This window comes from Heptranchias perlo, chromosome 6, assembly GCF_035084215.1.
Source record: "Heptranchias perlo isolate sHepPer1 chromosome 6, sHepPer1.hap1, whole genome shotgun sequence".
Lineage (NCBI taxonomy): Eukaryota > Metazoa > Chordata > Chondrichthyes > Hexanchiformes > Hexanchidae > Heptranchias > Heptranchias perlo.
The window spans coordinates 4,917,232-4,941,184 of record NC_090330.1 but is presented as its reverse complement, the minus strand read 5'-3'; the positions used below and the strand labels follow the sequence as shown (position 1 = coordinate 4,941,184).

Genomic DNA, 23,953 nt, shown 5'->3' with positions numbered 1-23,953 from the left:
CTCCAAACTTGCAATGAAATGGAGCTGATTTTGCATCTCCCAAAAGCACAATGCACTGTAGAAGCAACAGCAGAGAGCCCCTTTACAGTTGAGTGAATGACTGGTTGAAGATAAAAGAGCAGCAGGATTTTAAACTCTATATAGTAAGAGCCTATCTAAATGGCAAATACCAGCCAGCAGGTGCTATAAAGAAGTCCTGTACGATTTCAGGCCTCGGTAACAGGCTAGTTTATAAACCCATTTCCATCACAGAAAGCTTGTATTAAATTAATAACAGTCAAAAATACATCTTTAAAATTTTAAATTTGAAAAGACTAAACTGATAATTTACCTTAAAAAAAGTTCTGGCAGAAAGTCTTAAAAGAAATAAATAATTTTATTTAGATTCTGGTTTCAGCTTTCTCTTGCTGTCTAGAAAGGTGACCATACAAACAGATTTAATTGATTAATGTAGTTAAGGATTACACAGCAGATTACTGGTGTAATCTTCACAGTATTTTCTCTTCCCTTCTTCAAAGCTGACGGAACAACTCACCCTAAATCGAAGTTTCTGTAGTTGAATTCATTTAAGTGAAGAGTGATTAAAAAAAAAATTCTATTCACCTACTGTGGAGAAGGCTGCCCAGCCCAACACAAACCAGAGTCTCAGTCAGCTGTGTCTCCAGTTAAATTCTTAGGTTCAAATGCAGGATTTGTAAGGATCAACAAACTGGGATTTCGCTCAGATAGCTGCTTTGATCTCAGCACTGCGCTCTTGAGCTAGACTGGAACCAGTGGAATAGCTGCTTAATTCATCGGCACAGGTGAACATTTGGCCGAGCTCGAAAATTTTCAGTTGGATACGTATTTGTAGCATCACTGGTTCTTGTCGTTATACCCTTCCTAAGTTCCAAGATCTCCTGCCTCCACATCTTCCCTCCCCTCCTGTAGTCTCGCCGTGTTGAAATCAGGATTTATCGAACCAGCTTCTACTCCAAGTCTTTCCCAGCACGTCAAGGCTGATCAGCCAGAGAGGCATTTGGGGCACTATAGTTGACTTCAGCACCTCTGGACTATGAGAAGCCAGGGTTCCTGATCCGGTTCACTACCCGGGGATTACTTCTCTAAAGTAATCATGCATGGATGTCAGATGAGGACAGGATTGAGCTCAGTTGTAATGTCCTGCCCCATTGAATGGGCTGTGGGATTCCCCATGGATCCACTTGCTGATGCTCCTGCATCTAATGCTAGTGGTGTGGCCGTGTGATGAGAGGGAACATGTGTGAAATGGTGTGTCGCCAACGTGCTGACAAATGGAAATGAACAGATACCTCCAGAGAGGTAGGTGTTTTAAAAAAATATATATATAAATAAGCGATTTAACATCACTTTCCCTTTGGTGGAGAGGACGGAGTACTGTCGGTTGAAATACTCCTTCCTCCTTTAACCACAAACAGGTTATTACTACTATTATTCATAGGTTAGCAGTGCCTAGACTGCTGGGAATCATTTTGCATTATAATGCTCTCTGCCACACATCCTCTGCGTTACCCACCATTTTCACCCTTGCTGTCAAGGCCCAAAGCAGGATAACGTGCAAACCAGGAGATCTCACTGCCTTTAGTGTCGCTGTTTATTTGGCTTGAATTTATTTGACATCTCACCGAGAATAGGAAGACCCCCCCCCCGCCACAAGGCTCACAACCCCAAAGGATGGAAACTGTATTATGTGACAAGAGGCGTTACATAAAGCGACAGGTGGTTATGTAGAGGAATGCTCTTTAAAAGGGATCACAGCTTGCAGGCGGATACATGCAGCTTTAATCGCAAATTACGTTTCCCAAGGAAATCCCAGGGAACAGTTGTGGGTCACTAAACTCCAATAATAATTTTTTTTTCTTTTAAAAATCTCTGCAGTTCCTTTCTCCAATGAAGGAAGCTTTATACTTTATCACTGTGTCAGCATTCCTATGCAATTGGGAGTCCCTGACACCAACACCGAGTGCAAAAAGTGAGATATGGCTGTCCGCTTAAACTTGAAGAGCATAAAAGTCACTTTTCCCTCAAAAAGCAAAATTGTGTATTAAGTTGCACTTTCACAACTGTTTGAGTTCATTAAGTGCAAGAGAGCATTTATTGGCAAAATGTAGAATTTTGTTAACCCTAAACAAATTAATCTGGGTTTTACTGCATTAACACACTGGTTGATAGGGTGCCTCTGATAAACAATTTCTGCCATTATATGTTAGGCTTTAGCGAAGTTAATTAAAAATCAGTCACTCTGGACATCAATACTGTTCATTGGATGCAATGGAAGAATTCCATTACCCTACATAACCCCAGCATGTCATTCCTCTCCCCACTGGAGTCCTGTAATCTGAATTTATACAAACTACAGAAAAGTCAGCTGCTACTTAGCTAGGGGTAAACACTCGTTTACCAATACATTAAATTCTCTTTGATAAGTGGGTTAGATTAGCAAGCAAGAGCTACTGAATACTTAAATATTAACAACCTATTTTTTGTCCTGCATACTTCAAGGTAAGACATAAAAGGTAAGAATAACTTGCATTTATGTAGCACCTTTAAAGTAGAAAATTGTCCCAAGGGATTTCACAGAAGCATAATCAGACAAAAAGTGATGCTGAGCCAAAGAAGGAGCTATTAGTAGGGGTGACTAAAAGCTTGGTCAAAGAGGTAGGCTTTTAAGTAGAGTCTTTAAGAAGGAGAGGGCGGTGGAGAGGGGTAGAAACTTAGGGAGAGAATTCCAGAGCTTGGAGCCTAGATGGCTGAAGGCAAGGCTTGGAATGGTGGAGAGAAAGGATTGGACGCACAAGAGGCCAGAGCTGGAGGAATACAGAGCTCTCGGAGGGTTGTAGTGGTGTAGGAGGTTACAGATATAGGGAGTGGCAAGGTCATGAAGAGATTTAAACCTGACGATATAGGGTCAGAAGCTCAGCTCAAGGTCAATTAGGACGCTGAGGTTGTGAACAGTCTGGGTCAACCTAAAAACAACGGCCAGGGAAGTGGATGCGATCGATGGCGAGGAAATGGAGTTCATGGCGGGGCCCAAAAACGATGGCTTCAGTCTTCTCAATGTTTAACTGGAGGAAATTGCATCTCATCCAGGGCTCGATGTTGACAAGCAGTCAGAAGCAATGAAGGGGTTGAAAGAGGTGGTAGACAGGTAGAGTTGGGTATCGTCAGCGTAAATGTGAAACCTGACCCGATGTCTTCGGATGATGTCGCCAAGGGGGAGCATGTAGATAAGGAAGTGGAGGGGGCCATAGATCGTTCCCATGGGGACTCGAGGTAACAGTGCAAGGTCAGGAAGAGAGGCCATTTCTGGAGACTGTCTGACTACAACCAGATAGGTAAGAGTGGAACTAAATGAGGGTAGTTTCACTAAGTTGGAGGACAGGCTTTGGAGGAGGATGTGGTCGATTGTGTCAAAGGCAGCAGAGAGGTCAAGAAGGACAGGGAGGGTTGGTGCACCGTTAGGAAGTCATTTGGCCCAAAATGTCTCAGCCAGCTCTTTGCTAGAGAATCCAAAATGAATCCCACTACCCCCATCTCTTCCCAGGTCGTGTCTTTTCCTCTGCTTCAAACATTTATCCACTTTTCCCTTAATGGGTGCAATGATCTCTGCTTCATCTACTCCATGTAGCAATGCACTCTTTGCTACAACTGTCTAGGTAAAGCCTCCCATTAGCTGGGTACCGTGGGTCTACTGAAGTTGGGTGTATTGAGTGGACAGAGTACAGGGCACTTTAATCTGTGGCTGGTCAGGCCATAGTGGACCTGAGTGCCATCAATGCTAACTATTGGTACTGGTAATGGATAGTATTCTATAATCCATCACATATATCATTCACCTTCATGAGCACAATTAACCAAAAATTGAAGCAAAACCTTTTCTCCTACATGTTATAGCAGAGCAGTGTAATTTTTTTAAAATTAAGAAACATAGGTAAAGGGCAAGGCCCAGAGTAGGTTCACTACAAGCACTTGAGGTTCACTACAAGTATAGCGTCGGCGTTGAGTGGCTTCATGTCACACTGACCCTAAGTTGTAATGCAAATTGGCCCTGATCTGAAGGAGGGAGTCTCATTCCAGTTCTCCACATCTGAATTCAGTCCGGATTTGCACCATAATTTTATCGCCAGTTTCTTGCTTTGCACAGATGCCACAGTTGTAGTTTGTAGTGTAAATTCAACCTTAAACACCAGTAGATTGTAGAAGAAAGAGAAGACTGAGGGAAATAGGGAGTTCCACAGTTTTGGAGTTCTGGGAAACAATTAATTAGAATAGAAGATGGTGCAATTAGTTCGCCGAGAGGAGGAAGATCACACAGTCGGAGCTTAGGGGGATAATGATGAGAGTTCAAAGAAGAAATCACCAAAGCTGTATTAATAAATCAGTCAAGAAAGGTCTGCGATTAAGGCTGGAGGAAAGACAGTGAATGCCGATCGGACAAATCAGAGGGTGAGGAAGAGTTGATGGAATGCCTACTAGAAATTGGAGGACTACTCAAGTTTTGGGTGGATTTGGTGCTTTATATTGAATTATTTCCTGTGACACTTAAGCTAAAACCACTTGTTTTGGCTCCTCTGACAGCTGAGCCGATAAGGTCAGTAAGTAGCTGAACGTAACTGAACAGTAACCTTTCAAGTTCAATGGCCAGTTTGTGCTGAGTTAGATCTCAGCTAGGGCAGGGATTAGAGGATTACAATCAGCCTCAACATCTTTGGGTTAGGGTTAGGGTTAGGGTTAGGCAAGGGGAAAAAAAAAAATCAAGAATTTCCACTTCTGATTATTGCCCTGTGACCCTTATGATAAGGGCACGTGCAGATATTGGATAGAGACAGGATTGGGTTCATGCAGAGCATCACAGCTAAGCCCAACCTGGTCCTTCGCGGACATTCACGTGCATGGACCTTCCAGTGGGGCCGCCATCAGCAGCACGGAACCCTGGCTGGTTTTTCCTCCTCTCCGGTCAGAATACTGAAGCTAATCGAGAAACCTAGGTGAAGAGCAAGACCAAGAGTGCGGAACAAAAGATGAGGGGGGGAAAAGAAAAACACTACTGGCATACATTTGCGACGAATTGAACACTGCACATTGAGCAAACAGCAATTAAGTGGCACAAAAACATTCCCCCCCTCCAGCCCACAAAAAAAAGTCCATCGATATGCAACCTCAATGAAAAGAAATTTATAAATGAAACGCTTTGGTACTTGAAGTGAAGCAGACTGCATAGATTACTGTCTTTGCAGCTCAGCCAATACGTGAAATGGGGATCTCAGCACAGTGATAGCACCTGCTACAACTTTCAGCTCTGCTGTGTCAAGTTACCTCAAACACAAGTTATAAATAAAAATTCATCTCCAGTTGGATAATACTTCAAAGAGTACATGCTGCTACTGGCCTCCAGCCAGCTGTCTGGGATCAATTTTAAACACCGCAGAAGAAGCATTTCATTGAAATGTAGTTTTAAAAAAAATATATATATTTTATTAGAAGTAAACCATCACAATCTTCTATAATATAAAAAGAAATTAGAAAATGCACTACACACCAGCTACATTTACAACTAGGGGTCAAAGCCAATCAGTAAGAAGCAGCTGCACTTACGATTGTCATGATTCTAGCTGCTTTCTTATTAATGCCTAGAAAGGCTGACAAGATTATCCACTCATTTGGGTCGTCAGTCTTTGAAAGCAGTACCGCTGGAGTAAGCTCGAGCGTGGGGTGGTGGGGGTGGTGGTACCAGTACCGAAAGAAACCACAGGAGCTGGTGTCGCTTTAAGGTATTTTGACATCAATAACATCAGGGACCCTTCTCTTCCGGTTACAGGAGTATGACTTAGGCACTTAACTATCAATCAGGTCATTTTTGACCCAAAAGGAAAAGATACAGAGGGAAGATAACAGGGCCTGCGGAATTGGCGAGAGTTCTTTATGGCTATGACCACCCTACCGGTAGATGATATTACTTTCTTTATGCTCTGAGCCCTTCACTGACCTGGCAGTGGCTTAAAAGGAGGGCGGGGATGCTGTTGGTTTGAAGGATACGCCAGTAAGCACCAAGTCTGTTGAGATGAAAGCACTCAGCAGCAAAATCTAAACAGTAGTACTTTGTAAAGGTACAAAAGAAAGAACTTGCATTTATATAGGGCTTTTCATGTCCTCAAGACATCCCAAAGCTCTTCATGAGTTACGTTTGAACAGTCGTTACCATTGTTGGGCAGGCAAACACAGCAACTGATTTGCACCCAGCAAGGTTCCACAAATGGTGAATGAGATGAATGACCAATTACTTTTTTTTTGGGGTTGTTTGAAGGAGGAATGATGGCCCAGACACCAGAACTCCCTGCACCTCTTCAAATAGTGCCATGCGATCTTTTATGTCCACCTGAACAGGACGATGCAGCCTCCGTTTAACATAACATCCAAAAGATGGCACCTTTGACAATGCAACACTCCCTCAGTGCTGCACTGAAGTGCTTGTCTTGAAAGATTATTTCATGTAGCTACTTGAATGTTCTCTACAAAGATTTGTTTGGGATTCACCTATTTGAGAATACGCTTTGCAGAACTGTCTTTATTGGAGCTCAAACCAGCCAGCAAAAATGCAGAAATGCCTTGCTTCATTTTTTGAGATGGCTCTCCCCATTGCCTGAATGCGATCGGCCACAAACAGCTGCCAAGACTCGAGTAAAGAATTAATACGCAGAGGGCAAAGACGGGACATGCATCCATACAGTAGAAACAGTGCTCAGCTTCGAAACGGTGCAGCAAAAAGGGGATGAGATATCTATGCTGTTGTTGATATAAAAGACCGGCATGGTGAAATTTGTCCAAAGACACACTGTTTGGTTCTGCACCACAGTGTAAAACCAAGTCTAGGCTAACTTTGCTACTCGAAGTTTGGGGTTGCTTATATACCAGTTGGACTCTTGTTGGGTCCAAATTCCTGAATGTAGACTCTCCAACTCCTCAAAGGGGCAACAAACACCAAAGCCAGCTGTGACTCCAGTAGGACAATGATGACGAGGGACATTGCACCTAGTGAATTTCTTTCTTCTGAATTCCACTTGGCGGCTGACTCCCTCCAGCAGTATGCGGAAAGTATAGGCCAAAAGAAAATAAATGTTCTTGGCTTCCTGTTTCTCACTGCACATATTTACTAGGAGCAGCATTTTTAAACTGTAGGTACACTGCAATGAATTGTCCTGATCATTAATAGACCTTAAATTGTCAAGATGTTCTTTAACAATTATAATTAAACTACTGAAAGGAACCAATTTCTGTAAGAATGTTCTATTAAATGCTTGCATCAAGACAAGCTTCTTAAAGACACAGGCAGCCCAGCATTGTCTTTCACTCCCCAGGCCATGAAGTATAATGAATGGATGCAAATATATTGAGGAAGTGCTGATAATAAATCCAGTTATGCACCAGTCGAAATACCAGCTCTTGATACTGGAAGAATTCAGGCTGTAACTTCAAAAAATTTATTATACATGTCAGCTGTGGCTCAGTTGACAGCACTCTCACCTCAGAAGGTCAGAAGGTTGTGGGTTCAAATCCCACTCCAGAGATTTGAGTACAAAAATCTAGGCTGATATTTCAGTGCAGTATTGAGGGAGTGCTCCGCTGTCAGAGGTGCTGTGTCTCAGATGACATATTAAACCGAGGCCCCCTCTGCCCTCTTTTGGTGAATCTTGGCACTCCTAGAGGCAACAGAGTCACCTCATTTACCTTACAGCACTTCCATCTCAGAGAAGCCAAGATGATAGTTGGTAAGTGGAAAAACTCAGTGGTGTAATGGCCGTAAGTAGGGGCTGCTCTTCTGATGGTGGGACCAGGGTGTATGGTTTGGACAATAGTGAGGAAGCTTTATACTACATCTAACTATGCTCTATAGCTAGCCCTGGAAGTGCTTGGTGCTGGCTTTGAGTGACACAAGTGTGCGGGAGAATGGAATGCTTTTACATAGTTACCTAAAGCACAAAAAACTGTTAGAAGAAAGGGTTTTTTGGCAAATCAGCCAGATGTCCAACACCAGTGGAAAACCATCACTATGTTCACACTCACCTGACGAAGGAGAAAGCCTCCGAAAGCTTGTGATTTTCAAATAAAACTGTTGGACTATAACCTGGCGTTGTAAGATTCCTTACATTTGTCCACCCCAGTCCATCACCGGCATCTCCACATCATGTTCAAGAGTCACTGAACCAAGGTACACCTGCAGAATTTGTGATTGTCCAATATGGAGCAGACTCACTCTACCCATAACAACTTGCATTTATATAGCACCTTTAATGTAGTAAGTGTCCATAGGGACACATCCCTCTTGCTTAAATCCAGAAAAAACATTCAGACATTCTGTCACCGTTGGGAGATGTTTCATATAAACCAACAATCACCCGAGTAAACTAGAAAACACAATGACGAATGACTGCTGAAGTCCACATCTTTAGAAACCTTCCCTCTTAGAAATAAGATCAGCACCAGCTGTGATCAGGCCAGCCAAAGGGTACCGTTTCTTTTTATTACAAAACCTCGGTGAAGGACGAAGGCCCATGGCAGAGGACTCCAAAAAAGAGCAGCAAAGAAATGAGGTAAATCAGGAAGTAGTGTTTAGGTGATTATACCTGATCATTTTATGAAGAAGTGAAAACTTAGAGGTAAGGAATTGGAAAGAAGAGTTTCAGCTTTAGATGCTCTGGGAAAAATGATTCCTGAAGTATATGGGAGATGGTTAAAAAAAAACCCTTGGTTATAATAAAGTCGTAAACTCCAGGATAAGGCCATAACACAGCCCTATTCTGGGGCAGTCTGGCCAACATTTAATGCTTAACCAACATCATTAAAACAGATTATCTCATTGCTGTTTATGGGATCTTGCTGTGCTCAAATTGGCTGCCGTGTTTCCTACATTACAACAGTCACTACACTTCAAAAGTACTTTACTGGCTGTAAAGCACTTCGGGACGTCCTGAGGTCATGAAAGGCGCTGTATAAATGCAAGTTCGTTCCTTTTTTTCCTTTTGCTGGGATTAGAAGGAATTAAAGCTCAAGGTTTGCGATATCTCTAACATAAACAATGGTAGAGGTTTCAAAGGAACTTGTATGAAAATAGCAGCAAGCTATCTGAAAGCTGTTTCCACAGATTAAAGAGAGATAACACTATTTAATTTCTTGAACTGTGTCATGTATTTCTGATGTTTAATTATAATTCCCAATATGGCAGCGTGTGATCATTTTATTTTAATTAAAACTGGAGCGTTGGGTGGGGGGGGGGGGTTGGGGAGGAGGAGAGAAAAACAGAATGAACTGTATAAACAACTTCTCGTAGTAGAAAGCTGTTCATTTTTAAAATTTTGTGTCATTTAAAGAAATCCAAGGCAAATAATGGCAGACAGATCGACACTAAAATTAATAGCACCCTTTTATCAGGTCTAGACGGTGCCATTTGGGAAATTAAAACCAAACTTCAAATATATACAAAAACACCAACATTTTATATGCAACATACAGGTGGGTGTTTTCAACCATAAAAACATTTTGAAGTATAACCCGAGTTTTAAAAAAAAAACAATAAATGTAGCCACAGGAACGGGTGCCTTTCAAAAACATACTGGACGCCTAAAGAGATTTCATCAACATTTATGGTTTTAATTTTTTGAGCTGGAGAATGCACATTGGCAAAATTAGGAGTTATCTATTTATTAAAAATAAAAATGCAACAGAGAAAATGCTTGGCAGATATAAAAATTGCTTTCCAGCGCCGCCTGCATTTATTCAGATAAATATTACGACAGTGTAGTGAAACGGAATTGATGTTTGATCTATGCTTGAATGTTCTATTTGGTCAGAGGATTAGAAAGGACATTCACTGCTCTTCACAGGGTATTTCATTCATTGATTTACAAACATAAGGGAGGAGGGCAGAGAAAAAGCAAGATGTCATTTCAGACAGTTAGCACAAGCCTTCACTAAATGCATGCCCCGGTTATATATGAATCTGTCAAGACGGATTAGTTTTTTGGGAATCATGCGTTTTGTGGGGGTGAGGGGAGAGGAGCGAAGTTAATTTTGAGACCACCAATAATTCAATGCTAGATTCAGGCATATTGTGGGAATATTTGTAATACGCACTATTGCAAAATCATAAATGTATTCTTTATACGCATTAAGAACATAAGAAATAGGAGTCAAAGGATATGGGAAAAAGGCGGAAAAGTGGAGTTGAGGTAAAAATCAGATCAGCCATGATCTCATTAAATGGCGGAGCAGGCTTGAGGGGCCGAATGGCCTACTTCTGCTCCTATCTCTTATGGTCTTATAGGAGCAGGAGTAGGCCATACGGCCCCTCGAGCCTGCTCCGCCGTTCAATCAGATCATGGCTGATCTTCGACCTCAACTCCACTTTCCTGCCCGATCCCCACATCTCTGGTTTCCCCTCTAGTCCAAAAATCTATCCATCTTGAATATATTCAATGACTCAGCATCCACAGCTCTGTGGAGTAAAGAATTCCAAAGATTCACAACCCTTTGAGTGAAGAAATTCCGCCCCCTTATCCTGCGTCTATGCCCCCTAGTTCTAGACTATGGATGTTAGGGAACTTGGGGAAATAAATAGTGATGTCTTGAGGAGTGTACATATTACAGAGAGGGAGGTGCTGGAAGTCTTAACGCGCATCAAGGTAGATAAATCTCCGGGACCTGATGAAATGTATCCCAGGACGTTATGGGAGGTTAAGGAAGAAATTGCGGGTCCCCTAGCAGAGATATTTGAATCATCGACAGCTACAGGTGAGGTGCCTGAAGGTTGGAGGGTAGCAAATGTTGTGTCTTTGTTTAAGAAGGGCGGCAGAGAAAAGCCTGAGAACTACAGACCGGTGAGCCTGACATCTGTAGTGGGTAAGTTGTTAGAGGGTATTCTGAGGGACAGGATCTACAGGCATTTGGAGAGGCAGGGACTGATTAGGAACAGTCAGCATGGTTTTGAGAGAGGAAAATCATGTCTCACGAATTTGATTGAGTTTTTTGAAGGGGTAACCAAGAAGATAGATGAGAGCTGTGCAGTAGACGTGGTCTACATGGACTTTAGCAAAGCCTTTGACAAGGTACCGCATGGTAGGTTGTTACATAAGGTTAAATCTCACGGGATCCAAGGTGAGGTAGCCAATTGGATACAAAATTGGATTGACAACAGAAGACAGAGGGTGGTTGTAGAGGGTTGTTTTTCAAACTGGAGGCCTGTGACCAGCGGTGTGCCTCAGGGATCGGTGCTGGGTCCGCTGTTATTTGTTATTTATATTAATGATTTGGATGAGAATTTAGGAGGCATGGTTAGTAAGTTTGCAGATGACACCAAGATTGGTGGCATTGTGGACAGTGAAGAAGGTTATCTAGGATTGCAACGGGATCTTGATAAATTGGGCCAGTGGGCCGATGAATGGCAGATGGAGTTTAATTTAGATAAATGTGAGGTGATGCATTTTGGTAGATCGAATCGGGCCAGGACCTACTCCGTTAATGGTAGGGCGTTGGGGAGAGTTATAGAACAAAGAGATCTAGGAGTACAGGTTCATAGCTCCTTGAAAGTGGAGTCACAGGTGGATAGGGTGGTGAAGAAGGCATTCAGCATGCTTGGTTTCATTGGTCAGAACATTGAATACAGGAGTTGGGATGTCTTGTTGAAGTTGTACAAGACATTAGTAAGGCCACACTTGGAATACTGTGTACAGTTCTGGTCACCCTACTATAGAAAGGATATTATTAAACTAGAAAGAGTGCAGAAAAGATTTACTAGGATGCTACCGGGACTTGATGGTTTGACTTATAGGGAGAGGTTGGATAGACTGGGACTTTTTTCCCTGGAGAGTAGGAGGTTTAGGGGTGATCTTATAGAAGTCTATAAAATAATGAGGGGCATAGATAAGGTAGATAGTCAAAATCTTTTCCCAAAGGTAGGGGAGTCTATAACGAGGGGGCATAGATTTAAGGAGAGAGGGGAGAGATACAAAAGGGTCCAGAGGGGCAATTTTTTCACTCAAAGGGTGGTGAGTGTCTGGAACGAGCTGCCAGAGGCAGTAGTAGAGGCGGGTACAATTTTGTCTTTTGAAAAGCATTTGGACAGTTACATGGGTAAGATGGGTATAGAGGGATATGGGCCAAGTGCAGGCAATTGGGACTAGCTTAGTGGTATAAACTGGGCGACATGGACATGTTGGGCCGAAGAGCCTGTTTCCATGTTGTAAACTTCTATGATTCTATTCTCTAGCCAGGGGAAACAACCTCTCAGCATCTACCCTGTCAAGCCCCCTCACAATCTTATATGTTTCACTGAGATCACCTCTCATTCTTCTAAACTTGAGTGTATAGGCCCATTCCACTCAACCTCTCCTCATAGGACAACCCTCTTATCCCAGGAATTAATCTAGTGAACATTTGTTGCACTGCCTCTAAGGCGAGTATATCCTTCCTTAGATAAGGAGACCAAAACTGTATGCAGTACTCCAGGTGCGGTCTCACTGAAGCTCTGTACAACTGTAGTAAGGCTTCCCTACTCTTGCACTCCAACCCCCTTGCAATAAAAGCCAATATGCCATTTGCTTTCTTAATTGCCTGCTGTAACTGCATACTAACTTTTTGTGTTTCTTGTACGAGGACACCCAAGTGTTTCTGAACACGAACATTTAATAGTTTCTCACCATTTAAAAAATATTCTGTTTTTCTATTCTTCCTACAAATGTGAATAACCTCACATTTAACCCGTCTATATCCCTTTGCAGACTCTGTGTCCTCCTCACAGCTTACTTTCCCACCTAGCTTCGTATCGTCAGCAAACCTGGATACACTGCACTCGGTCCCTTCATCTAAGTCATTAATATAGATTGTAAATAGCTGAGGCATTGACTGTAGTTCCACCTCCGTAACATCGCCAGTCTCCGCCCCTCCCTAAGCCCATCTGCTGCTGAAACCCTGAATCAGTCCGTTGTTACCTACAGACTTGACTATTCCAATGCTCTCCTGGCACCTCCCACCTTTCATACACTTGAGCTCATCCAAAACTCCGCTGCCTGTATCCTAAGTCGCAACAAGTCCAGCTCACCCATCACCCCTGTGCTCGCTGACCTACAATGGCTCCCGGTCCTGCAATGCCTCGATTTTAAAATTCTCATCCTTGTGGTCAAATCCCTCCATGGCCTTGCCACTCTCTATCTCTGTAACCTCCACCAGCTCTACAACCCTCCGAGATCTCTGTGCCAATTCTGGCCTTTTGCGCATCCCTGATTTTAATCGCTCCACCATTGGCGGCCCTGCTTTCAGCTGCCTAGGCCCTAAGCTCTGGAATTCCCTCCTATAACCTCTCCACCTCTCTCTCCTCTAAGTTGCACCTTAAATCTTACCTCTTTGACCAAGCTTTTGGTCACCTGTCCTAATATCTCTATGTGGCTCGGTGTCAAATTTTGATTGATAATCGGTCCTGTTAAACACCTTGGAACGTTTTACTTGGTTAAAGGCGCCATATAAATGCAAGTTGTTGCTGTTGTTGATCGTGAACTGCAAAAAAAATGCCAACTGATCTTGGTGAAAGCAGTGTGGAGCTTTGTGTCCCTGGGGTGGTGGTAGACTTTTGGTCCAATACCACTCGCACATCCCTGGGAAGCAGTTTCAGGTATGCATTTAGACAGGAAAGTGGTGCTGTAACATGTAATTTGGAAAGTGATCTGACTCTCAACTGGTTTGAAGCCAAGAGGTTCAGGAACAACTCCAGGAGATAGTTCAAAGCCCGAGCAATGTGAGACTAAGTGCAGTATAACTGCAATCCATTGTAAACCAAAGTTTAAAAAGCTCCCAGGTGGCCCTTTGCAGCCTGAAACCAGGACCTATTAAAATGGATAACATCCTACAATTCTAGAACAGAGAGGGATGGCCAATTGAATCAAAGATATGCTTCTGAACAGTTCAAAGCTGAAGCAGAGAAGCGTCAACGTGGAATTATACTGCTTACAAAGGGCCAACTTATCATAATTTCTCTTTCAAATCTGTGATCAAACTAAAAGGATACAGACAATGTAAAGTCATGCCACAAGCTCTCAGGTTAATTGTAATGTAAAAAGTGTGAACAGTGATCTTTCGCAAGACTATCTCTAGAGGACTAATCCCTCCTTTAATGGCTGCGGCTAATAATACAGCAAGTCTCACGATGCTAAACAAAAACACAAAGTATTAATTTTCATAACTACCAGGATGAAAGCAATATATAAATACTTTGGAACCACTTAAAAGATGATGGTTCCATTCCACGTTATGGGACAAGAATTCCATTATAGACTAGAGGTTAAACTGGAATGTCGCCACATCTGGATTTGCTCTAATTAGTTATCAGTTTCCCTTCCAGGCCAGAAAATAACTCATACCCACTGATATGCAAAATGTGCAAGAAATGAAATCTGTATTTTGAGTTATGTATGCGATGTTAAATGGTTTCACAGCTGCACTTCGCCTCACAGCAATACATTACTGAATTTCAACTTATGTTTTTTTCAATGACCTGGAAAACCTGGGGAGAGGAGTCGGTGTTAATCCAGAGGTCCAAGTCCCTGCTGGTCATGTGTGCCACACTTGTTTCCTTTGAGGTCACGGGAGTCGCCAATCACTCTGCTCTACCCCTTTCACTTGCTCCACTCTGATTCACAGCAGAAAGATCAACAAGACTGATCCTGATGAATTGTAAAGGGGATGGACTATGAAGAAAGATTAGAGAAGCTCAAACTCTACATATTAGAAAAAAGGTGGTTTTGTGTGTGGGGGGGGGGGGGCGGGGTGTCATTCTGATATATAAAATATTAAATGAGGTTGATAACCCAGAATATTACTTCAAAGTCAGTCAGGAAAGTAGGAACAGTGCATATAAATTTAAATTAGTGAGAAGTACATTTAAAGCAGACAGTAGGAAGAACTTCTTCACTCGGTGATAAATGTTTGGAATAATCTGCCTGGCAGGGTAATAGTTGTAAAAACAGTTAAGTATATTTAAAGCGCAGTTGGATGCTAAGATAGGAGCATTAGGGTACGAGTGGGATGAACTTAAACTGACCCAATGGCCTTTCCCAGTCCCCCATTTTTCTAATGTTTTTGAAACCTTTCTTTAGTGCTCATTATTTCATGCTTCTGGCTGTTTAATTTTTTTTTTTAAAAAGGTGATGGTCTTGGAGTGGAACCAATGTAAATGTTACAACTGAAAGACGCAGCAAAGCACCTTTAATAGAATTCTATATACAACTAATTTTTTTTCTTTAAAGTAAAACAACTTTCATGCTCCAAAATCCCGTTAATGGGAAACGGAGCGGCTCTTTGCTGACATTTATACTTTCAATTTGCCACTTTTCTTTATACACAATATTCCTGGGGGGGGGGGAATATATTAATATTTATAGTAAAACTAGATTTTATTGACAACAGTCATACACACATACAGATACTTCGACTGTTGAGTACATGTTGGAGTGTGCTGAAGATCAATGTATAATCACTCTCAGGCAAGCGAGAGCAATTCATCAATGCATTGACACACTCAATGAATATTTGCCAGCACTTCTATTCAGATGTGCATATACATCTGTCAAAATATCCCGAGAGGGACACATAGTTTTAACTTTTACCTATGTAAGCGGCGAAATCTTCCACATATTTTAATTGTCCGTTGACTCCATTTTTATTTTGAAATGAAAGTACGGGGCTCCGTGATGGCTGAGGAGATAAAGGCATCACCTGGCGTGGCTCTCAGACGAGCAGACCTGGAGAGCGCCAGGATCGATCCCCACTCTGTGCTGAGTTATCTGATGTTGGCCAAGGCAGCCACAGGGACACTACAACTTGCCTCAGAACTTGAAGGGGGCTGGGGGGGAAAGGGGGGGGAAAAAAGAGACCAAGAAAAAAAAAAATAATCAGCCAGGGTTCCTGCTCCAGTGTTGCGCGGCAGGATCAGCTTCGGCTGTGATACCCTGCTCATGGTTGGTTGACAATCATGCCAATGCTCACCAACTAAGCCTGTGTATGAAGAGCGGCCACTTGGGCAAGGTACCAGTGTGTTTGGAGCCTCATGAATCTCAATCTTCAAGGGAGGATCGTGGGAGAGAAAAAAAAAACACACACATTTACCCATCATATAAAACATTTGTGTCATAGAATTTAACATTTATACCATAAAAGTGCCAGTGAACAATGAATCTACTTCCAGACAGAACGGATGGATAGGAGATGCTATCTGACCAACTCAGTCATATTTGTTTTTTTTTTAAAAAGAATACTGTTCACATTAAGGTGAGGACTGCCAGTGCTGTGGTGTGGAAAACTTTCCATTTCAGGCACCCAGTGTCAGCATCTCCCAGGTAAGGCACAGCACATTTAGATGCAGAGTAAAGCTCCCTTTACTCTGCTCCAACTATGTACTTCAGCTCCAACCTAAGGAGTGCTACCCACTGTGACATTTTCCATTCCCCACACCAGCCACCCTACCCCTGTGAGTTGACATTGTTAATTCAAATATCTTTCACAACCTCAAGGCGTCTCAAAGTGCTTTACAGCCAATGAAGAGCTTTTAAAATGTAGTCACTGTTGTAATGTAGGAAACGTGGCAGCCAATTTGCGCACAGCAAGGTCCCACAAACAGCAATGTGATAATGACCAGATAATCTGTTCTTTAGTGATGTTGATTGAGGGATAAATATTGGCCAGGACACTGGGAGGACTCCCCTGCTCTTCTTTGAATAGTTCCACGAAATCTTTTACATTCACCCGAGAGGGCAGACACAGCCTCGGTTTAATGTCTCATCTGAAAGACGGAACCTGAGAGAGTGCAGCATTCCCTCAGTACTGCGCTGGAGTGTCAGCCTGGATTATATGGTCAAGTGTCTGGAGTGGGACTTGAACCCATGATCTTCTGATTCAGAGACGAGAGTGCTACCCACTGAGCCAAAGCTGATACTTTATGTCAATATGGGAATAAATGGAGCAGAAATCTGCAAGACTCGACTCCATCGCTGTACATGTTTGGTGCAAGGATCAGGGAAAAGAACACTAGTACACTTGGGAAAAAGAAATCTATCAATAAAATTAAAATATCTGTGCTGGAAACAGCAAAAGCGATGCTTGAAGAATGAATCAGGCTGCAAGTATCCGTCACTAAATTTAAAAATCTTTTGCAAAAAATAACCTGAACATCTTTATTTTTTTGCTGATTTCTTCTTGAATGTTGGTGCTTAAATTACACAGACATGGTTACAGAAATTTTTGAACCCTACAGTGAGTTTCTAATCATTTCCTCTGGTGGGGGGAGTCCAGAACAAGGAGGCATAATCTTAGACCTAGGCCATTCTGGGGTGATGTCAGGAAGCACTTCTTCACACAAAGGGTAGCGGAAATCTGGAACTCTCTCCCGCAAAACACTGTTGAGGCTGGGGGGTCAATTGAAAATTTCAAAACTGAGATTGATAGATTTTTTTAGGCAAAGGTATTAAGGGTTACGGAACCAAGGCGAGTAGATGGAGTTAAGATACAGATCAGCCATGATCTAATTGAATGACGGAACAGGCTCAAGGGGCTGAATGGCCTACTCCTGTTCCTATAGTAGAGGTACAGTCATTAAATGAGGATGCGCCAACTTTAACTAGATATGCAAAACTCGTTCCCTCACACTGCTGAGCTCATTAACTCACCAAGGAAAATTCCCTATTAGCACTTACAACAGTATGTACTTTTACAAAAAAATGACTGAGTGAAAACCAGCAACGTTAAATGATAATTAACATTTGATTTTAGATTAAAGGCACTGACAGGAGCATATTAACAGAAAGAACATGCACTTCTCTCCATGTGTTGAGGGTACTAAATCTATTTCAGATTTTAATTCCATTTAATGAGTCTTGCAGATGGTATGCTGCCTTTAGAATTGGAATGTGCTAATGAAATTACCTCCACACTGTGCCAAACGCTGTCCAGCAGCAAACCAACCTCTTACCATAATTCCTGTATGCTACCGTTTCTTTCGAGTTCAAAAAGGAGTGGGGGAGAACTACAATTTTGTATCAAGCTAACGCACTGATGTCGAGTCAAGATTTTTCCATCAGTGGAACAGGAAAGTTTTAATGCATTTAAAAAAAAATGATTCAGAAAAATAAGAAACGTAAGTGCAATTGGACAGAATTCCATGGAAGGTAGTTTTAAGGACCGTACCGAGGGCCACAGGATAGACATCCCTGTTCTAGCCCACAGTACCCTCTAGTCTCCATAGTACATAATCTGCATTTCAGCTGCACTGTGCTGTTAAGTGTAATGTAAGATGCACGTTGAAGCCCCCAATTGCCCAAGCAACGTGTTCCCGATCGCAGCTGTGCCACTGAATGAAGACGAGCATTCCCTATACTGAGAAATTCAGAAAAATTACTTTAAACTAAATCGGGAGAGTAGGACAAGGGGACGTAGGTCTAGAACTTAGACTTAGGAACTAGTAAAAGGCAAATTTAGGACTGATGTTAGGAAACCATCATACGCCAATATATGGAGTAAACTTTCAGGTGGGGTAGTGGAGTCGAACATTTGAAATAATTTAACAATTAGCTGCAGTGATGGGGGGAATGGAAGGGTCTTTTTGGAAGAATGAGCTAAAAGGAGCCGATTGGCCAACCTCATCTGTATTTAGCTTGCGATCTCAGTCAATTGCTGCTGAAGGAACTGGCGAAGTCACATTCGGGGAGAATGTTCTAAGGTTGGAGTTAAAGCACAAAAAGAGGAAGTTTTACTATGCAATCAATCATCTTTGGTGGAACCATCTCCAACTGTATAACACTTTGCAAGAGAAGGAATATTTTCCACTCCCCCCAGTTGGTGATCCCAAAATTTCAACTCAACAACCTTGCTTCAAGTTACAAGCATTGTTACAATATAACAGACCCAAAATTGAATTTAAGGCATCAGAAAGAAGAAAAGTATTTTGTGACGCTCGTCATAAACCCCACATCTGTTAATCTCTGTGGCACAAAACTGCAAACTGAATCTTGAGGGCAAAGTGCCACCTTGGTGCAAAAACAGAGAAGCGGGCCAAAATGGTCTCGGGACACGCAAAATTCACAACGGTCATGGGAATATATTCACACTTTAGTCATTAAAAATAGTAAGCCGATACAGCTTGAAAATGTAGCAAAAAATTTAAGCCAATGATTGAATTGCTGTCTACTCTTCAGCTGAGACACAATGTAAAATCTCATGGCACCCTGGGCTATAACCTATGCGTATATGAAAGACTTGCAGCTACTAAGTGGGTGTAATGTGCCATGTTTCACAATTGTATCTTACAATGCTGGAAGGAAAGAACATTTCACAACATGGAATAGAAGTTCCAATGAAGGATAACTTTCAGAGCTCCATTTAACATGGAGGCAACAAGCAATTTACCCTTTCAAAAACAGCCAGCATAAAGATATTTTCCCCAATGTTGTCCTCTCCCAGTGTCAGACTGTATACCCCGGCCTCCAGCATTGCTCAGAAAGCCACCTTTGAGGCACGGTTGTAAGCAAGTACAGAGGAGAAGCTTGTCGTGACTTGCTTTTTGACTTTGAATCCCTGCACAATAGCACCTAGCTTCTCTGGGCACCTAACCTTCCACAGCAAGGCCAAGTTTGGGTATCGAGAACACAAAAGTTCTCTTTTTTTTTGTTAGGCAACGATATTAAGGGTTACGGAACCAAGGCGGATAAGTGGAGTTAAGGTACAGATCAGCCGTGATCTAATTGAATGGCGGAACAGGCTCGAGGGCCTGAATGGCCGACTCCTTTTCCTAAAAATGAACTCCTAGAAGTGAAAAGCTTTAAAGAATAGAGCACTGATTATCCATTTATGCCAATCTTCAGCTCTCCAGGGTACAAACAATGAAGCGGCAAAGTATTTGAATTTACTAATATAAATTTCTCTCCGGTACAGTCAAAGTGATGCTAATGCAAACAATTTTGGTGAAGTTGATTAGCATTGCAACAGTAAATCTCACGGACAAGGGTTTCCCTATCCATAAAGCACTGACAAATCATACAGTCCCGTTTACTCCCTGCCTCCCCACCATCATAGGTCTTACCTGTGCGATATTTTTGTTTAGTAGATAAACTCCATATTCAAACTGAAACCTTTCTCCTCCTCTTGGATATAGAGGGAACCTGTGAATAAAAACACAAGAGAACTTACTTAATAAAGTTGTGTGGGGGACAAGGACTGTAAATTATAGATTTATATTGAATTTGGTTTCACATTACTGTATCAGTGGCACAAGACACAATTGAGCTATGAACAGAACATTATCTTGAAATCCTATACACCATTCAGTTGGGAGAGAAATGTTAATGCACTGAGGTATCACCCAAGTTGGAAATTACAACCACATGCCTTTGAATTTTGGGTGATTATCCATCTGCCAACCAGTGACTCCTACTGGAAAGTTAGGTGTGTTTGACAGAATTCAACCGTAATGCCCTCCGCGGTTCATCAGGCCGCTGATGTTCACAGTCTACGCTCACATACGTCACTTGGGCAAAGGGGCTGGAGGGCTGTCACCGGTGTGAAACCTTATCCCAGCAAGAGTCAGTGCTACAGGAGAGGAAGCTTTCCATTGAGTGAAACAAAACGTTAACTACATCAAGATCGATTGTGCCTTGCTAGCTCTCATTCATCACTTAGCCAGAAACTAGCGGCATAGAATAAACATCACAATTGAAGGAACTCCATGCCTCCAAGATTAATAAATAAAATCTCCCCAGAAGGCTGTGAACGCTGGGGGACAACTGGAGATTTCAAGACCGAGATCGATAGATTTTTGTTAGGCAAGGCTATCAAGGGATATGGAGCTAAGGTGGGTAAATGGAGTTGTGCGACAGATCAGCCGTGATCTAACTGAATGGCGGAGCAGGCCCGGGGGGGGCTGAATGGCCTACTCCTGTTCCTACGTACCACAATTATTGCTAAGCAACAGGGTTTTGCTATGTACTTTAAATATGCTCATTATACGGTGTGGCACACATAGATCATTGACCATTGTGGCGAGTTCAGGGGTCTTAGTCATGCCATCATGGGGAGTGACGAAGAATGAAAGTCATGGAATGGGGATAACACAATCACCTCCCCTCCTCGTTCTCATCAATTGTAAACAATTTTACAACACCAAGTTATAGTCCAACGATTTTATTTTTAATCCCACAAGCTTTCGGGGGCTTTCCCCTTCCTCAGGCGGTGTGGAAGTGATCACGTTCTCATCAACTGATGATAGTGACATTGACCTGAGCTGTTGCAGGCTAAGGGGAGAGATGGAAAAATCCCTTTTAAAAAAAACTAATGAAATTACCAAGTTTATTTGCAGAGGTATTGCAACCTTAAGTTTTCTCACAAATTTGCACTAGGTGACACTTGACTCCTCCTGTACATATGATCAACATTTAAATCTGTATGATACGCCAGCTACATGAAACAGATGCTATTCATTTACATTTCCATACAAACTGCAATTTTCTCCCTCCTCTCCACAGTTAAAGCTTCCTGCCATAACAAATATGCCAGAGTGAACAGAAAAGGGGCCACTGAAAGGGTCACTGAGAAAGAATACAATCATATTTATGCCTCTTCAGCACAAAGTTGTGCCATAACTGAGACGCTGGACAATTTTCCAAACTTTCTAAAAAAAGAGTTTTAAGATAATCATTGCTCTCCCCCACAAACATACACACTCTAGAACTGCAAATAAAAAATGACTGCGATAAAGTTTGAATGAAACAAAAACAAACATGTGCCAAACCATGGAACCAGGAAAGGCCAATTGTTTTGTCAGGTCCATTTGTTTCACAATCTGTCCTGCCATGGACTCTGCTCAATCTCCTGAGGGAGGCAATAAACCTGCCAAAAGATAGCCTCCAAGCTCTAAAATTTCTCCCCGACTTTCAAAACTCTAGAATTTTGATCAAACGTTACAAAATGCTTGCAGCAGCACACCAAGGATCACATTCCACACTGCATTCAAATCATCACCTTATTCATCACCGCTTATCCCATTACTACTGAAAATTAGATAGCAAGGCTGAAAGCCGATGGGAGAGTGAGAAATCGCAAATACAATACCAGGGCAGTAAGTAGGTGGAGCACCCGAGGCTCAGGAATAAAGACTGGGGTGACCCAAACAAAGGAACTGTATCCCCCTTGTGCTAGGGTCTTGATCTAGGAGTGCTGGATGTTAATCTTGTAAGTATGAAGTGGAATAAAGTTTGCTTGGGGATAAATGGATCACCATTTTTCAGAGCAAGTTCAAATTAAACTAGAAAACAACAGCTGATCCTTAGTGAATGTCTGGTGTATATTTTCATCCTCCCACCAGCAGAGGGTTGCCAACCCTCCAAGATTGTCCTGGAGCCACCAGGAATTAAAGATTAATCGCCTGGACACTACTTCCAGCAAACCTAGAAAAAAATAATTAGGGGTATTAAAAAATGTTTTTTAAAAAAAATTTTCCTTTGGACACTTTCATTTACTAGTTATAAAAATATTGGCGATAGGGGAAAAAAAAGTCTGTTTGACTGTCAGTCACGAAGCATCCAATCGGGTAAAGGAGTGTCTGTTCGCTTTCCGATTGGCGTGGGACGGCGATGTGCCGTGAGGATGGTCGTATCGGGCGACCAATGACGGGAGCTTGGGGGCAGGGTGGTTGGAGGCGGGAGAGTCCAACCAGAGTTGGCAACCCTACACCAGCCCCTCCCAACTTATGAATGGTTTAATAGTCCCAGTGTCAGCTCATGCCTCATTATACGTTGAAGACTCTTGTTCACACATCATCCTTACTTAAAAGGTCATAGATGTCAGTGAACCCATGTAATTTCCCCCCTTCTGAATTCTAACCAAACAGTTGCAAAAGCAATGGAAAATAAAGACTGACAAATGCACTTTAGAAAAACTTTAACTGCACTTCATGCCTCTAACTATGTAGCTACTTACAATGTCCTTTAGAAAGTAGTAATGGCCATGTAGTGGATAGGTGGAGTTCTATTCACTCTTGGACAGGACAGATGACCTACTTCCTTGGATATGCTGCTTCACTGAGTTTTAAGATAAATAGAAGCAACACATTTTTTAAATTCACTGGGCAGCACCTTGTCTCAAACATCTCAAATGAGCTGCACATTGAAGAATGACTTCAAAATGCAGCAACTGTTGTGGAAGCAAGGCTGATTACTAAATAACACAAACAACAAATGGGTGGCATTAATGGCTCCATTCACTGGATAAAACAGCTCGTCCAACAGATATCCAAAGTCTTTACTGCCCATGCTCTAAATGGGAAAGATTTAGAATAAGTTAACTGCTACCGAAAAAGCGGCAGATTTACTGGTGAAATGACTCAGCAGAAAAGAAATTTCTTGGCAGTCATTTAATGATGCCAGGGATGGTGGACTTCAGTTATGTGGAGACACCAGAGAAGCTGGGATTGTTCTCCTTAGAGCAGAGAAGGTTAAGAGAAGATGTAATAGAGGCATTCAAAATTATTCGGCACAGGCACGAAGGACCAAATGGCCTCTTTCTGTGCTTTAAGATTCTAAGATGGGCTGGATAATGCAGCAGACAATATGGTCTTGCAAGCACAGGTTTAAGCACACTACTACATTATCATTAAGACTCTATCAGCTTTCATCTTATGGAGGGGAGCCAATGAGGAAGGAATCAGACCATAGCCAGGTGAGAAACATCTTCTGCTGACCAAGGTTGAAACCTGGAGGGAATCACACATGCTTTGCTACAGCTTGATGAGTTTTATTCCTACATCAATCCTGCCTAGGAATGAGGGGTCTAGAGTGATGTATGTTTGATGAACACCATCTACCCCATCTCCCCCAAAAAATTAATTCAGTGTCAGCCCCTATAACAAAAAGAA

At 42.2% G+C, this 23,953-nt stretch overlaps 1 protein-coding gene across 1 annotated transcript in view; it reads right to left on the bottom strand.

The window, feature by feature from the left end:
* Positions 1–23,953, bottom strand: part of uvrag (UV radiation resistance associated gene) — a 260,049-nt gene that overhangs the window by 33,589 nt on the left and 202,507 nt on the right. Inside the window, exon 13 of the mRNA XM_067985644.1 lies at positions 20,129–20,207. Coding sequence (XP_067841745.1) covers positions 20,129–20,207 — 79 coding nt within the window. The remainder of the gene's footprint in view (positions 1–20,128; positions 20,208–23,953) is intronic.